General features: G+C 41.3%; 1 protein-coding gene across 1 annotated transcript; it reads right to left on the reverse strand.

The window, feature by feature from the left end:
- Positions 1-1,641: 1,641 nt before the first annotated feature.
- casq1a (calsequestrin 1a) lies at positions 1,642-16,153 on the reverse strand. The gene is made up of 12 exons (XM_048244805.1): positions 15,743-16,153; positions 9,608-9,701; positions 9,203-9,303; positions 7,100-7,211; positions 6,857-6,930; positions 4,367-4,497; positions 4,166-4,211; positions 3,747-3,801; positions 3,136-3,236; positions 2,822-2,896; positions 2,598-2,738; positions 1,642-2,456 (listed from the first exon to the last, which is right to left on the reverse strand). Exons 1-12 carry the CDS (start codon positions 15,977-15,979, stop codon positions 2,337-2,339), a joined length of 1,287 nt encoding a protein of 428 aa, XP_048100762.1. The 5' UTR covers positions 15,980-16,153; the 3' UTR covers positions 1,642-2,336.

Here is a 16,153-nt window from a genome sequence, read left to right on the forward strand (position 1 = left end):
TAATAGGCTTACTTGGAAAATATCTTGGTGGAAAATATCAATGACAGGCAGGATCAGGAACCCATAGAATGCTAAGTTTCCCCATGATGAGATGCTTTGCCTGCAGCCACCCTCATTTGCTTGTTTTTCAGCCTTAAGTTTTGTCTTTGTCTTTGTCTTTTTATTTGAGTTGGGGACCATCTAGGTAATTGAGCATCTAGTAGTCAGTTGAGCATTTTATAATTTAAATGTAGCCTATTGAATAATTTGAAATGATACTTTGGATTCAAGCAGAAACTCTTCTTTAATAATTGCTTGTATAGCCTACTTGAATATGGAGAGTAGGCCTATGTGCTCCATGGCTACCTCTGATCAGTCAGAGTGATAGCCAATGAGGCCTACATCACTTCAGTGCTTCATGACAGTTGAAAATATATGCATATTTAAGGGTAATTTTAATTAGGTGTACCCGACCGATTTGAGGGCCGCTTGGGCCAAATATGCCAGGGCCAATTTTTGGTCCCAGTCCGCCCCTGCCCGAATCTAAGAGTATCAGACCTCAGGTCATCAGTGACCTCTTCCATTTACAGCCATAGCCTACATGCCCATGCCCTACCATACAGGTAGCCCTTCCTTTTATTCTCCATACATTTCTCTTCCCATCATTTTGTAATAAGCTCATTTTGATTTTATATATCCAAAGAATCTTGTTATTGGTTTTCTAGCGAGGTCTAATCTGACCCTCTTGCTCTTGAGTGATAGCCTACTAGTGGTTTGCACCTTGTAAACCCACTATATTATTCATGCAGGTGTCTCTTGATTGTAGACTTTGATAATGATATGCATGTCCTGTCCTCATGTGTGTCAGTTGCTGTGAGTTTTTCTTCAACAAGGAAATAATTCTACCATCACCCACCTACCTGTCTTCTGTGGTCCTTCAGACTTTTTGGTGTTACTGAGCTTACCAGCACATTCCTTCTTTTTAAGTATTAAGTTCCCTCCTTGAAATGAACTCCAGGCCTTTTATATGCTTAATTTGTTATGGAATAATGAGGAAACAGGCCACAGTTGACCATGAAACATTTTGTCTGTCAATTGTCTTTAGAACATCAAATCAGTCAATGCAATATTTTTGTTCAACCCCTTGACTTCAAGCTGAACATCCACATTCCCTATTGATCCATATCAGATCCATTGTGATGGTGAACAAAGGCAAAATTAAATATAAGTACAGTATAAGTACTTTTTGATCCCGTGAGGGAAATTTGGTCTCTGTATTTATCCCAATCCGTGAATTAGTGAAACACACTCAGCACACAGTAAGGTGAAGCACACACTTATCCCGACGCAGTGAGCTGCCTGCTATAGCGGCGCTCGGGGAGCAGTGAGCGGTTACAAGCCCGAAGCCCTAACCAGTAGGTCATGACTGCCCCCAAAATTACAAAAATTGTGTCAGATACTTATGGAGCCCAGATAACCACCAGTTTCACTTCCAATTTGTTTGCCTTTTTAATGCATATCACATCTATTCTATAACAGAATTATGACTTATACTGTAGGCAGAAAAGGCCCATCTTTGTGTGTGGTCTGAGCTGAGCATATGTGTATACCGATAGGCCTGTTGTTTTGAATGCATTCTATTTCACAAAATGATCAGCGTTATTTCATCTCTTCCCACATTATTATTTATTTTAAGACTTCACAGTAAGTTCTCTTTGTTTACAAAAAATAGAATACTGTTGTTGTTTATTTTTTTCATCAGTAGAAAACGTTCAGATGATTTACAGCACCTTAGCTCAAAAAAAGTAAAGCAGGTTGTGCCATCTCTTTTTTTCTGTCTTCAAAAGCAAAGTCACAATGATTTAAGAGAGGAAGTTGCTAGGTCTGTGACTTGGAGGAAGTCCGTACCAGCATTCTCAGGTTCTATCAGAGAGGGGCAGGGCAAACATCCATCCAGGAAATTAAACAAATATACATTCAGATTAATACACATTTTTTCAGAGGACAAAGAAACACTGAGCTACTCCTCCCTCTTGCAATATTTGATATTTAATGATGTGTTTGTGTTTAGAAGGATGGAAAATAATGTTACGCAGAAATTTAGTGGGGACTTGGCAAGGTATTGCGAAGTAAAGACTTTGAATTATTCCTAATATGGATACTGGATGATATTGCCTGTTTGCTTTGTGAAAATAGTGACGAGGGAGGACATTGAATTATACCACATGAATACATCAACTGACAACATGACAACAAATGATGAGGAGATTCTGAATATGTTAATTGTAACTGATACAGCAATATGAATTCAGTAACTTTTGATTGGGTTGGTGATGTTGAATATGATGGCAACATTTTTAATAATCGTCGTCATCATCATCATCATCATCATCATCGTCATCATCATCATCATCGTCATCATCATCGTCATCATCGTCATCATCATCGTCGTCGTCGTCATCATCATCGTCGTCATCATCATCATCATCATCATCATCATCATCATCATCATCATCATCATCGTCATCGTCATCGTCATCATCGTCATCATCATCATTAAATTAATTATCATCGTGCCGCCGTTGCCGCCGCCGCATCATCATCATCGCGTCATCATCGTCGTCATCGTCGTCATCGTCATCATCATCATCATCATCAGGATCTATTTCTCCCTCCAACACATCTTCAATCCAGTCCTCCAGTTCATCGGCAGTAGGCATGTCATCCTCATCGTCCATATCAAACCACACGCTCTCCGCCTACACAATAGAGGGGTGCCATGTTAAGTTCTGTGGAGTTTTCTCATGCTGTGTCACTTTATCATGTCAGACAAATAACTTACGTCATCAACATCCACTACACCAATCTGGGGATCAGAAAGGTCAATGTCGAAAATCTTCTCCCAATAAGGGACAAGCTGTAAAGAAAAAACTGTGTCAGAATTGAATGAAATACTATTAGGTGTGTACGTTTAAGACTCAAAAGTTAAGGGAAATTAAAACTACACCTCTAGTTAGATAAATATATCCATCACCAAAATCCCATAACAAGCTAATATTTTTCGTCCAATAAATCTGTTTCAAGGTGTCTCTTTTGTCCAGGGGACTTTTGTCATGTTCTGAACTACCTTCACCCTAAGCTAGACTGGGCTCTTACCAGTGGGAAGTCATCGGGGTCGATCCAGATGATGCTGAGATCAGGGTTGTCTGTGTTATCCTGAGCAACATCCTTCAAGATCTCCAGGAACTCAAAGCCATCTAGAGGAAATCAGCAGGTCAGAGTCAGGTTGACATTGTCATAAAATCAGTATGTTATCTTTTGTGCTCAAATAGTGCTCAAATACAAAGTGGAGAGTGTGCCACTGCTTGTTTAACAGGTTAGATAAGGCCAACAATTATTTTCTGTTATTGTACCAATTTGTGAAATTTCAAAAGAACATGGGTCAGTCAACATTGTCTTTATCATTGAGAAGCTTTTGCACATTAAACATTGAGTCCCATATTAAGATGTAAGAAACTTCAGAGGGTCTCAAAACCTTACATATGAACAAATGGATCATGATCAAAACTGTATTTTTCTCTTATAATGCCATATCTCCTTATGTGATTCTTGTCTGTATATTTTATGTGACATTCATGTGGTGAAATCATTCACCCACAGTGTGTTATGGCATTAAGTTTGTATCTATCATAAGATTTAAAATAGATCTCTCTCTGTTCTCTTATTGTAAATATAAGGATTATACTGTAGTTCCCATATTTCGATACCTGGATCACTCTCCTCGGCGAATGCAATGATGTGCTCGCCATCCATGTCATCCTCCTGAGACATGAAAATAATTTGTCAATGTTTATATTATTTGCTATTGGTTTTCTCAAAACATTACATTTGATTGATAGTGGTGGATAATTGCTAATTATGTATCATTGAATATAAAGAAAAAGAACTGCACTCACAGTTCCCTTTAAATAACTTTTAATTGCCCCACGGATGTTTCGAGCAGAAAGCGCTGAAGAAGAGCTTTCTGCTCAAAACGTCCGTGGAGCGATTAAAAGTTGTTTAAAAGGAACTGTGATTGCAGTTCTTTTTCTTTATATTCAGTTAATTACATGTAAGGATCCAGCACCCAGTGTATAAAATTTAGGAGGTGTTGAGCGCGTTTTTCCATGATTGATGATTTGCTTACCCAGATCTCATACATGTTGTGAGGTTGCAGTTTCCTCAGGGTTGGTCTGAAACAGAATAGAGGTAAGAGAGATGACTAACACGTTGATCAAAACACCAACAAGATCATCCATTCATGATTTCAAATATTCACCATTGTAACTCAAATATACTCACACAGTTCACAGCAAAAATGGACACACACACACACACACACACACACCTGTCATGGTCCTCAATGAAGTCAACAAGCTCATCCTCTGAGTACGGTTTTCCAGGGATGGTGACGGATTCATCCATGAAGGGTTCGTAGAAGTCAACTTCATTCAGCTTGAGGTCGAGGGCCTTAGCAACCTGTCAGGGCAGCATTGGAGACAGAGTGACATAGGAGATATAATTTTGTAAATATTTAGTAAATCATACATCATGTAAAATGTAAAAATATTTAGTAAAGCATACATCATGTAAAATGAAGCAGGAAATACCACACAGATTTTTCAGTGGTGTGGTTTATAGGTACAAAATACTAGAGAAGAAAAAAGGCCTTCAGCTATTTGGGATAATTTGGGGGTATGGAAAGGTAACCTGGCAATAGCCAGATGAATTTCGCTCCGCCTAGCTCCACTCATCCATCTGGAACCGATCCATTGAAGTGTTGCTTCAGAAGGCTGGGCCTAATCAAAAAATGCTTGCATATGATTGAATAAGCCACTTCACCGTCATCTATTGACGTGCTACTTCAACCACTCACATCGAAGCTAACCCGTGACGCTAATAACAGACTCACAGTCGCTTCTACGCTATGTCACATCTATGAAACTCCCGCCCTGCTTCCTGATTGGCTAAACCATAAAGTTGGTTGGAGAAATCACTCTCAATGGAAGAGGTCCCAGATGGATGTGAGTGAAGCTAGGCGGAGCTAAGCGGAACGACATTCATCTGGCTAGGGTCAGGTTAATGGAAAGGTGAATCGATAACAGAATTGATTGTTAATGTGGATAGCTTTGTCATTGTTCTTCTAGACCTTTACATTAATTCTCAGTCAGGTACAGAAATGTGCCCATCATGACAAATGCAATGCTTTTCCATATTTCCATAAAAATGCATTAACATCAGGGCGAATCGTCAATTTAATTATAGGCTAATTTAGGAGATATATATGGAAAATGTATATATATATATGTGTGTGAGCGCGTGTATGTGTGTGTGTTTTTCTGACAGCGCTGGCCCTCAAAGGACTGACAGCGGCTCACTGGTTCATTTTCCATACTGACACCGGCATGGCCCAATCAAATGTCTTACTTTTTGGGTGCACCGGCCTTCAAAGAGCTGACAGCGGCCCATTGGTTCAATTTCTATACTAGCGCTAATACGACGCTGGCTGTGACAACAAAATAATTGTTCCCCGGCTTTCTCTGTCTATGAGCTGCAGCGTTTCTCAAAGTCAAACTATGAGCCTCCTCAACGAGTAGATTGCTATTCTACGGAGCTGTGAATTTAAATTATGCCGGGCCTCTGTCTGTTAATTTGCGGCACAATTGAATGATAGTGGGGGTTCTAAGGGCCGATTCTAAGGGCCCAGCACTGACAGGGGGCCCCCAGAGAGCCCTCCAGATAATACTATATATTATTGGGGGGCCCAGAATTAATGTCTGTCATAGGGCCCAAATTTTCTAGCAGCGCCCCTACTAACATCTATTGACGTGAAATAGGCCTATGTCTCCATGCAGGGTACAAGCAGTGAAGTTATATTCAGGTAGCCAATGTTCTCACTTAGGCCAATATAATCTGGAATATTATCAAAATAGTAATAATAATTATAATGTCAATACAAAATCAAATATCAATAATAAAAAAATAAACAAATACCATACATATACAAATAATAACTCTAAGAATTAATTCATTATTTAAGTGTAAACTGAACAGATGTGTCTTGAGACCCCTCTTGAAAGATCCAAAACAATCACAGGAATGCAGAACACTAGGCAACTCATGGCATAGAATGCACACATATTTTAAGTGGACTGTCTGCAGGGAATGCGTCTGACTGGGAATGTGTGGGCCATCTCGGGCAAAATGCCAGGGCCGATTTTTTGTCCCAGTCCAGCCCTGATTAACATCTACAGCAAAGGCTGCACTGTCAGAGATCATCTGAAAAGGGAGATTCCAATCTTCGGATAAAGCGTATTGTCAGTGAGTCCCGGACTTTAGCTCCGGCAACTAGTTGTCTTTAATGGAATCTTATGGGCAGGCGTCCCATAAACGCCTAGTGGTGAAAAGTAATAGTATATAGGGTGGATCTTTGTCTTTTGTGTAACCACATTTTACAGAGACATTTATACCCAGTGGGGCTTTAGTGGTGGAACATTTGGAAACATTTGGAAACAATACCACTGAAATTCCTCAAAACTGATTTTGAATTCACATTTATTGCTAAAAATGATAGATGATATTCATGTACTGTAGGCCTACTTCTGACTACTCATATGAACGTCATTGGTCAGCGGCAGTAGGCAGTTATCACCAGACTACAGAGTTACAACTCTACATATTACAACATTTTTGTTTTGAGTTGTCAAATGGGTGCTCAAGATTGGTGAGTAATACATGTCACCCAGTCTAAAGCTTGTTAGCCATTACACTTTTGTCAATGGGGAAACTGCTAACATTGCTATTTCCCCCATAAGAAAATCTCAGATTCACTGTATACCTTGGAGTCAAAGGTGGCGAAGAACTTGATATGAGGGTGGAATTCCTCAGCTGCATCCTCATAGGCATCAAAATCTGAAGTGCGACAAAATATAAAGTTCGTCAGCAGCCACATCAGGGCTCTACACAGCACACATCACCTATCTGCTCACTGCACTCTCTATACAAACCACACAGGAGTATGTGAAGGGCGAGAATGAGAGCATGTGCTGTTTTGTTAGTGGGACATGGCTTTAGTACATACGGTCAGATTTCTCATTCTTGAAGAAGCCCACCAGTTTGATGTCCTCATCAATGTTGAAGAAACCTTTCAGCTCGTGCCTGTTGTCAAGGATTTCCACGGGGTCATCAAGCAACTGGGAAGAAAGGAAGAGGGAATAGGATGGAGACAATGTAAGCTGTCAGGAAGCATCCAACTCATTTGGTGCAACTGAAATAATTGAATGTCACTAGCTACAAATATCGTTCACCAAAGTGACATGCCGCCAGTACTTAATTTTATAACAGGCTTTATTTCATTACTTGAAGTCCGGCTCTGTACTATAAATAGCCAATCAGAATGTCATTAAGGGATCATTGATGTTTTTAGGTCTGTCTGACCATTCCAAACGGAGTTATGTGTCTGATCTTGTTTGCCCATATATACAGTACCCTCCAGAATTATTGGCACCTCTGCTAAAGTTGAGTAAAAACCTGTATCGTACATAATCTGTTGGTTATTTATTGTAATCTCACAATGAAAAAAATAGGAAAAATCCAACCTTGAAGGGAAGCAAATTTATTCTGAGAAAAAGGAAAATCTCATAAAGAAATAAATATTTTTAACAAAATCACGTCGCTCACAATTATTGGCACCCCTTCTTGTAATACCTTCTTAAGCCTCCCTTTGCCAATAAAACAGCTTGTAATATTCTCCTATGACACCCCATAAAGTTGAATACAAAGCAAGGGATTTAAGGCCATTCGTCTTTACCAAATCTCCCCAGATTGTCCAGATTCCTAGGTCCACACTTGTGCATTCTCCTCTTTGACTCACCCCACTGTTTTTCTATGGAGTTCAGGGGACTGAGATGGCAATGGCTGAAGCTTGATTTTGTGTTCAGTAAACCATATTTGTTTTGATCTGGACGTTTGCTTTGGTTCATTGACCAATGACCTGATGATTGATCCAATCATGACCAACTTTTAGTGTCTTGGCAGAGATTGACAGATTTCCTTTGAAAATGTTCAGGTTTTTATTGGTGTTCATGATACCATGCACCTTAATTAGGTGCCCAAGGGAATAAAAACAGCCCCACAATAGCACAGCCCCTCCACAATAATTCTCATTAGGCATGGGGTTCTTTTCAGTATAGTCGTTCTTCTATGTACGCCAAACACACCTAAAGTGTTTCTAGCTAAAGAGCGCAATTTTCATTTCATCTGACAAGACCACAGTTCCAGACAAAGTCACTGTACCATTCAGTTGCTGGACAGGCCTTTACCTGGCATGCCCTCTAAATAATCTTTTAGCAGTGAGGTCATTTTTGAAGATTTTTTGGGGGACTTGGTGACCCCAAGATGATACCTTTTTCTGTAACTTTCAAACAGTGGTTATATGGAATGTTTTGCCTATCTTACCATCCACCATAATGTGTGTGGGGGCAAGATAACCATGGGTCTTTGTCCAAGCATGTTTGTCACATTTCCAGTGATGACAATGATTACAACCTGTTAATCATTGTTTTAACTGTAAATATAGGCATTTTAAACAAAGTACCTAGTTTTTATAGACATCCCCTGACTTACAAATGTCAACAGGCTTTGTTTTTATTTAGATTTAGTGTATTCTCTTGTCTTTCCCATGTTGAAAAATGACTAGAGGACTTAGCCTGTGTTACTTTATTTTCATACCTTAGTGAAAAATAAAGTCATGACTTCTGAAAGTTCAAAGACACTCTGATTAACTTAAATAAATTGAAATTAGATAGGAAAATGCTTCTGTTAGGTTTTGTATAAGATTTTTCTAGGGGTGCCAATATTTGTGAGCAACGTGTTTTTGTTAAAAATATTTATTTCTTTATGAGATTTCCCTTTTTCTCAGAATAAATTTGCTTCCATTCAAGGGTGGATTTTTCCTCATTGTTTTCATTGTGAGATTATAATAAATCACCAACGGATTATTTTTTATACCTGTTTTTAGTCATCTTTACCAAAGGTGCCAATAATTCCGGAGGGTACTGTAGCTGCCCAGAGGCATTTCCAGGATGAAATTGTGATATGAATATGTGGAGTTGAGTATGAAAATATGGGTATAAATCATGGATCAAGGATGAAGCTGACTGCAGCATGCTTCCCTCTCACATACATCATAGATGAACTCCACCAGTGTGTCAGCAGCAAGCTCTCCATCATACTCAATGACCTCATCATCAGCGAAGATATAGACACAGTCTTCCTCATCCAAACCTGTGAGACGGGAGGACAGACTTCAATAAGGCAGATATACACTTTCAGGATTACACCACTAGAGGGAGTGATTTTGCTCAGTTTGCCTGTAGACTGGTAGGGCACCTTTAAAGCTCAGAGTGTAAATGAACTAATGAGTTCCCATTCCCATTCTGTCAGCAAGGGCTTAGTGCTTAAAAGCTTTTGGCCTTATCATCATGAAGGTTACTGAAAACCAGTTGGTAAACATGCATAGTGAATATGAAATAAAAGGAATATGGGGGAAACATGGCCTTTTCCGTATACTATGACAGAGGTAGGGTACCTAGTTTCTTGGCAACAGCACTGTCCTTCTTCTCATCAAGCACACCGAATCCTATATCTTCGTCATCTAGGTCATCCAGGACCTGGGCTGCAAGCTGCCAGAAAAGGAGTTGCAATTAGTCATACAATTGTTTCATTGAGGTGGTAGACTATACTCTACCATTACAAGTTCCTACATATGTGCTACAAATGAAGCAAAACAAAATATTTACACCATATCTTTTAAACTCTTTTCATCACCCCTCTAGAATGGCAATAGCACACCTATTTATGACCCCACAGTGTGATTTCATCTAAGTGAGTGTTAGATGACTGCATCCGTCTCTCTGCACATGTAGTGGAGGCCTATTATTTTGTTTCACTCCCAGCTCACATATTTGTGAGTATGCTGTAAGCAGTGTCGCTAGTCCAGATGAAGCCTTCACACCATAAAAGCCCGGCACAAAGACCGCTGCCCCTGCACTTTCTAAATCGGAGTGAAACCTGACCCGATTGATAGACAGCGGCGTCCACCAATGGTAGCGTGGCATTCGTGGATGCCTGGCATGAGGAGATGGAGGCTCTGTGCCAAGTCGGAGTAATAGGGTTCTGGGGTGCCGACAGGTGCACTGCAGTGTGAGATGTCTACTTGCATCTTGTCAAGGAAATGTTTGCTCTCTCTCTCTCTCTCTCTCTCTCTCTCTCTCCATTTCCAGTTATTCTTTCCATGCTTCTTAGCTCTGCATTGTAATCTGCATACTACCTTGGAGTATAGGAATAACTTCACTTGTATTGATATTTTATCATTAAACACTGTAAATATTTTTCTCTGAAGGAGCCATTTTTTAATATGCAGTTGACACTGTTCAACATGCTTGCCATTATGTGATATTTAGCAATAATAATAATAACAAACAGATTATGATTGTAGATAAAAGAACATATAGTTACTGAAACTACTACTACTGTAGGCCTAGAGAAAGATGTACGGTAAAGTTAAAGATGACAGTTAATATAATGCAGAAAAGAAATAGAAATAAGTGTGTGTGTGTGTGTGTGTGTGTGTGTTATTTTACATTCTGATGAGAAAAGGGATTCATTTTGCTCAGGAAAAAATCTGTTAAATATTTGTCCTAAAGCACAAGACCAAAAACACAAGATATAATGAAGATGCCTGACACTGGCCCATGATGTGTAGTTGGTTTATTGTATTGGCATAATACGGTTTGTCAGATTGTTTTACTTTTAATTTTTGGTGCAGTGTCCCTTTTATATTTAGCCTGTCCTCTGACACTGAACTTTTATTGGTTGAATGTGGGGCCCACTACCTGGAATGGAGGAGTATGGATGTGTCGTTGAATGTGCTCTGTGGGAATGGAGGGGAATTGATGTGTGTCTCAGCCTGTGTGTGCCAGCCCATTTCTATCATGATATCAATGACCTCATTCAGTGGGGCTTCCTGCATTCTGCATATTTAGTCTCTTTCATCACTTTCATCCCCTCTCTCTCTCTCTCTGTCTGTCTGTCTGTCACTCTCTTTTTTCATTATTATTTTTTTTTTTGGGGGGGGGTGTTGGGAAGCCAATTGCATCAATAAATTAATCTGGGTGCTATAGACTGCTTTGACTAACATTGCCCCCCCTCTCTCTCCCTTCCTCTCTCTCTCTCTCTCTCTCTCTCTCTCTCTCTCTGTCTCTGTTGTGACTAAATTTGTGTCACTATAGATGGTATATTTTAAGCTGAAGACAAAAATCTGGGCATTGATTGAATACATCCAAAATCCGAAATCAACCCATTCTACACCCAAAAGTTTCAGCCATGGGTATCATGAAGTTGGTATTAATATGAAAAGGCCTTTAAGGGGGAGGCTCACATCTATCTGTTAAATAGATTGAGTGCTAAACTCAGCTCAAAGGCTTTGGGCCAAACGGGCCACAGCTATATAAGGTAGCCCCGGCAGAAGCCATGAGTCGACAAGAGGGACGAAATATTTGCCATGAAGGCTGAGGTCGGGAGCTTCAGCTTCAAATCAGGGGAAGGGAGGGAGGGAGGGAAGGAAGAAGGGACACTTGATCCAATCCGGCTTACAGAAATCCACGCCCTTCTCTCTCTCTCTCTCTCTCTCTCTCTCACTATCTCTCTCTCTCTCTCTCTCTCTCTCTCTTCGAATGGCGCAGGCACAGGGAAGTGGTTGTCAGGGCCAGCGAGGCCCTCCCCAGGTGGGGCAGGGAGTGAGCCGTGCACTAAAGAATAGAGTCATGGGGTCACGTTTCAGGCCTAGGGCCCTCTCCATGCCCCAGGGACTGTCTCTGCACTTTGTGTGATTTAGGAGTTCATAACGATTTTCTGGCTAAAGCTCAACCTAATGTGTTGATGCTGCACTGTTGTTAACTCTCTGGAAAAGCGTCAAGAGCTGGAGTTTCTAATGAGGTGGCAAGGACCCCATACTCTGTCACGATGCACCCTGCTGGCCCCAGTTGTGGCATTTCCTCCACAACGTAGCATGTACACAAACTTTTTTGTTTTTGACAAACATACTTTTATCATGTGATAGCTACTCGTCAATGTCCAGGCCAGGCTTCAATTCATGTGTACCTTAATCAAGTTTTACATTGCAAAAATGTAAATTTTTCTTATGGATGGATACTGTATACTGTCATGCAATTAAATACAGAGAATTTTGAACTTGAAAAACGGTTTGTGAAAATGATCAACGAAAAAGCCGCTGTGCAGTACAGTTGGAGAGTACAAGATAGACCCTCCACCCAACCCCACCCTGTCCCTGCAAATGTATCTATAAGGGAAGAAAGATGATCTACTGGAGCTGCTTAACATCCCGAGAAGCACAAACAACCACAGCAGTGATATACCGGCTATATTTAGCTCGAGCGAGTGGGAGCAGATACGGATCCGGGACTATTTTGGCCAGGTGGTGGTGACGCTGGAGTCCCTGGGATCTGCTGACAGGTACAGTACTGCGCCCATCCGTCACCCGCCCTCATGAGCCCCCAACGACAGAACTCCGCAGCCCAGAAGCTCCTCGCCCTGGTGCCCGGCCAAGAGACGGAGCCCATTGGCCCCCAAGAGGAGTATGAGGGCGAGGGTGGAGAGGTCAGCGGGGCGGCGAGCGAAATTATCTCATACATAAATGCTTTCGGTTTGATTTATGGACCGTGCTGGTGCAAAGAAGCTGTCACACACATACATAGGTGTGTGTTGTACAGATGTAAGTCTCCGCATCACATGAGGCTGGATGGAATATGTTCATCTGGTGAATCCTGCCAAGTATGCTACACATGGTCAAAAAAAAAAAACAGCCACCAATGCATCAAGACTTTGGAAAATGCACATACACACATATCAAACATTACGTTCTAAAATTAGTGTAATTTTATATCAATCTTTGATGTCAGCCTTCTTTCAGCACACCTGTTTCTGCCTGAGCTCTGAGAAACCATATTGATCTCGATTCTCTGATTACTGTCAGTTCCTCGCCATTAGCCTGTTGAATGGAATTTATTTTCTACTTAGTAAAGCCAAAATAAGCACCTTACACATGCAGAAGGCACTATATTTCTTCCTTTTGGTCTTTGCAGCATGCAGATGGCTCTAAGAAGGCCTATATAAAGAGATGCAGGAGCTCATACACCTCCTAGGTGTGCTTGGAGGGTGACACTGTTGAAGAACAGGGGGTGACAGCAAGGCCAAACAATTATGTAACCTTCTGACCAGCAGGAATGCAGACTGAGTGTTAAGTGACAAGGCTGGCCCGGAGATTTATGACATCCTCTGTGGAGGATTCTCAACACTTTCATCTTTTTTGTCCAAGGAACATTAAGAGGTGAAATTAACATGTGAAAGTGAAGCGCAAGGCAACTCTTAAGGGATTGGAAGGATTTGGAACATATCACTTATCATCATTTAGCTTATTGGTACTTTGAGGGTATACATTCAAATGTATCATTCATTAAACAGTCCATCCTGGGTGGATAAGGTTGAAGTTGGTAGGGAGGTTCTGGACCCAGTTGACCAGAGCAGGAGATGTCGCCTCTCACCTTTTCCCTCCACCCTCCACCTGAGCCTCTCTGATACCAACTGTCATTCAGGCAAGTGAGGAACAGCTGACAGCTGAATGATTAACCTTGGTAATGGGGTTGAGATGGTACAAGACTTGGACAGAGTCTAAGGCCAGTATCTGTGGAGGCCAATATCCAAGGAGGCCATTCAAGGGCCATATAATGTCTAGGTCAAATACAATGTAAAAAAATGTCAATTTCATCTAACCCCAGCAAGGTTCTGTGCAAATCATCAACATGTAATTCCTCATTGGCACTCAGTGGGACTAAGTAAATGAATAATCTTCCATCTTCCATTCAACCATCCAAACTTCAGCTGTCCACATTGCAAAGTCAGTGTCAGGGTTCTTCTTCTACCCCAGGAGGCCTGCGTTGATGATCCAGATGTTCTGACATCTATCTATTAAAGGGCTATGAGGTGGAAGGACTCTAAGAACATCACCCTGGCAGGGCTCCAGATTTATTGGAGACAAATAATTACTTTGAGATATGTTCATAGTATCTTCTCCATGGGTGCCACTATCCAGGAGTTCCTGTAGGTGACTTAATAAACTCCTGACCCGTGCCAGTATCAAACAAGGACTTTGGACTTTCTATCAAAATAGCAGATCTCCATGCATGACGCACTGGGATATGTAGTTTTAGGCAAGGTGTTATAATATCTTTAAAACTTAAGTGGAAGATGCCAATTGTCACTCATCAGAAAGAACCTTTAAAAAACATATTTGCTGGAGTACTGACTAATGACTCAGCATAAGGCTTCACTCCCAAACTTTTGTCTCCATCATGTGTGGGTATGACCTGTGACGGTTTAACATGCAAGAGGTATCCCTATTGTTGACAGCTTGCCAGAGTTAGAGTTGGGATCTAGTGTCCGCACGACTCAGCATTTGCCATTCTGGCAGGCAGACCCGCTGGACTGAGCAGTGTGGTTCATGATGCTGTTACACAGACCCATAAACAGATAACCCAGAAACAGATATGAGACATACCCTAACAGTCAGCAATTCTCTCTCTCTCCCTCTCTCTCTCTCACACACACACACACACACACACACACACACACACACACATGCACACACAAACCAAAAACAAGTCCTATCACGTTTCACCTGAAAACTTTACACTCTAATGTAAACAACAATCAACACCATTAGCACTCAGCACTATTAGCAATCAGCACCAGTAGCCTGTTAGCCAACACATGTCTTTCCTAGGTAGCAGCAGCATGGTGAGGAAGGCCATAATACAAGATGTCTCCATAAGTAGAACAAGTATGACTTATAATCTGACAAAGAACAGAGTGTATGTAAAGCATAGATTCAATGAATTGTGAGAGTACGTGTACTGAGGGGCTTATTTCAAAAGTGGCTCAAGCAAACTCAAGCATTCTTCGTGTCAAGATAACTGCTAATGATGCTTAATTTCTGCCCCCACTCACACACACACACACACACACACACACACACACACACACACACACACACACACACACACACAACTGAAGATCATGAGCCTCTGACAAAATCCTCGGTAACTGAAGATCCCAAAGTGGAAAGCTAAAACAGCATATCTGCATATCAGCACATTCAAGCCACAGACAGTGCTATGTGAAAATGTCCATTTATATTCATGCAATTCACTGCAGAGACCTGAGAAATACATACTGGTTCTTTACCAGTATTCAATGGTAGGCTATGCCATAAGCGGCGGTTAAGTAAAATTTGACATTAGGCTATGTTTCCCTCTCTTAGACAGAGGTGTGAAATTAGTTGGGTGTTCATCTCAAACATATACACCATTCACATTTTAGCATTGACAACATTGACAACACTTGAATTTCCCCTGGGGATCAATAAAGTATCTATCTATCTATCTATCTATCTATCTATGTCAAATAAGTGCAAACTTTAAAAAAAATGACTGCTCTAAATATCTGCTTCTCTCTTACAATCTCCCATTTGTGTACTTTGCTTCCAGCTGCAGTAAATTGTACAGTAGGCAAGCCAACGCTCAATCAATGAGCCCTCCACTCCCCTCCCCATCTCTCCCCCTCCCTGGTTAGGTCCCGGCCCACCAACCTCAAGGGCCAGCTCCTCGACCTCAAACTGCTTTTGGGCGACACGGCTGCTCCCAACGTGCTCGTGGTAGTAAATGACGAACACGTCATACTTCTTCATCACAGCCTTAAAGTTCTTTATGTTGAGGTCGATGACGCGGTCCCGTCCGTCGAACTCAGGTATGTCCAAACCCTTCTGGCCCCAAGCTAGCTGCCCGAAGGCCATAAGCAGGCCCAACAGCACCCAACCCCACTTCATTCTGAATGTCTTGGTGGGGTGCGCGAGTGTTGCTCCACTAAATACAATGGAGAAGGAAAGAAAGAAAGAAAGGATCCCCGCTACCCAGAGCAGAGCAAGACCAAGTCCTGAGCCCCCCGTGTGAAAACCCCCAGACACAGACACAGAGAAGTTGTAAGGGGGCAGAGGGAACTT

Source organism: Alosa alosa, chromosome 1 (genome assembly GCF_017589495.1).
Source record: "Alosa alosa isolate M-15738 ecotype Scorff River chromosome 1, AALO_Geno_1.1, whole genome shotgun sequence".
Classification (NCBI taxonomy): domain Eukaryota; kingdom Metazoa; phylum Chordata; class Actinopteri; order Clupeiformes; family Clupeidae; genus Alosa; species Alosa alosa.

Coding starts and splice junctions, on each gene's coding strand:
- casq1a (XM_048244805.1), bottom strand. CDS start 15,979: ATGAAGTGGGGTTGGGTGCTGTTGGGCCTGCTTATGGCCTTCGGGCAG. Junction 6,931..7,099: donor CAAGAATGAGAAATCTGACC/GTATGTACTAAA, acceptor GTCGCACTTCAG/ATTTTGATGCCTATGAGGAT. Junction 4,212..4,366: donor TTCATTGAGGACCATGACAG/GTGTGTGTGTGT, acceptor ATTCTGTTTCAG/ACCAACCCTGAGGAAACTGC.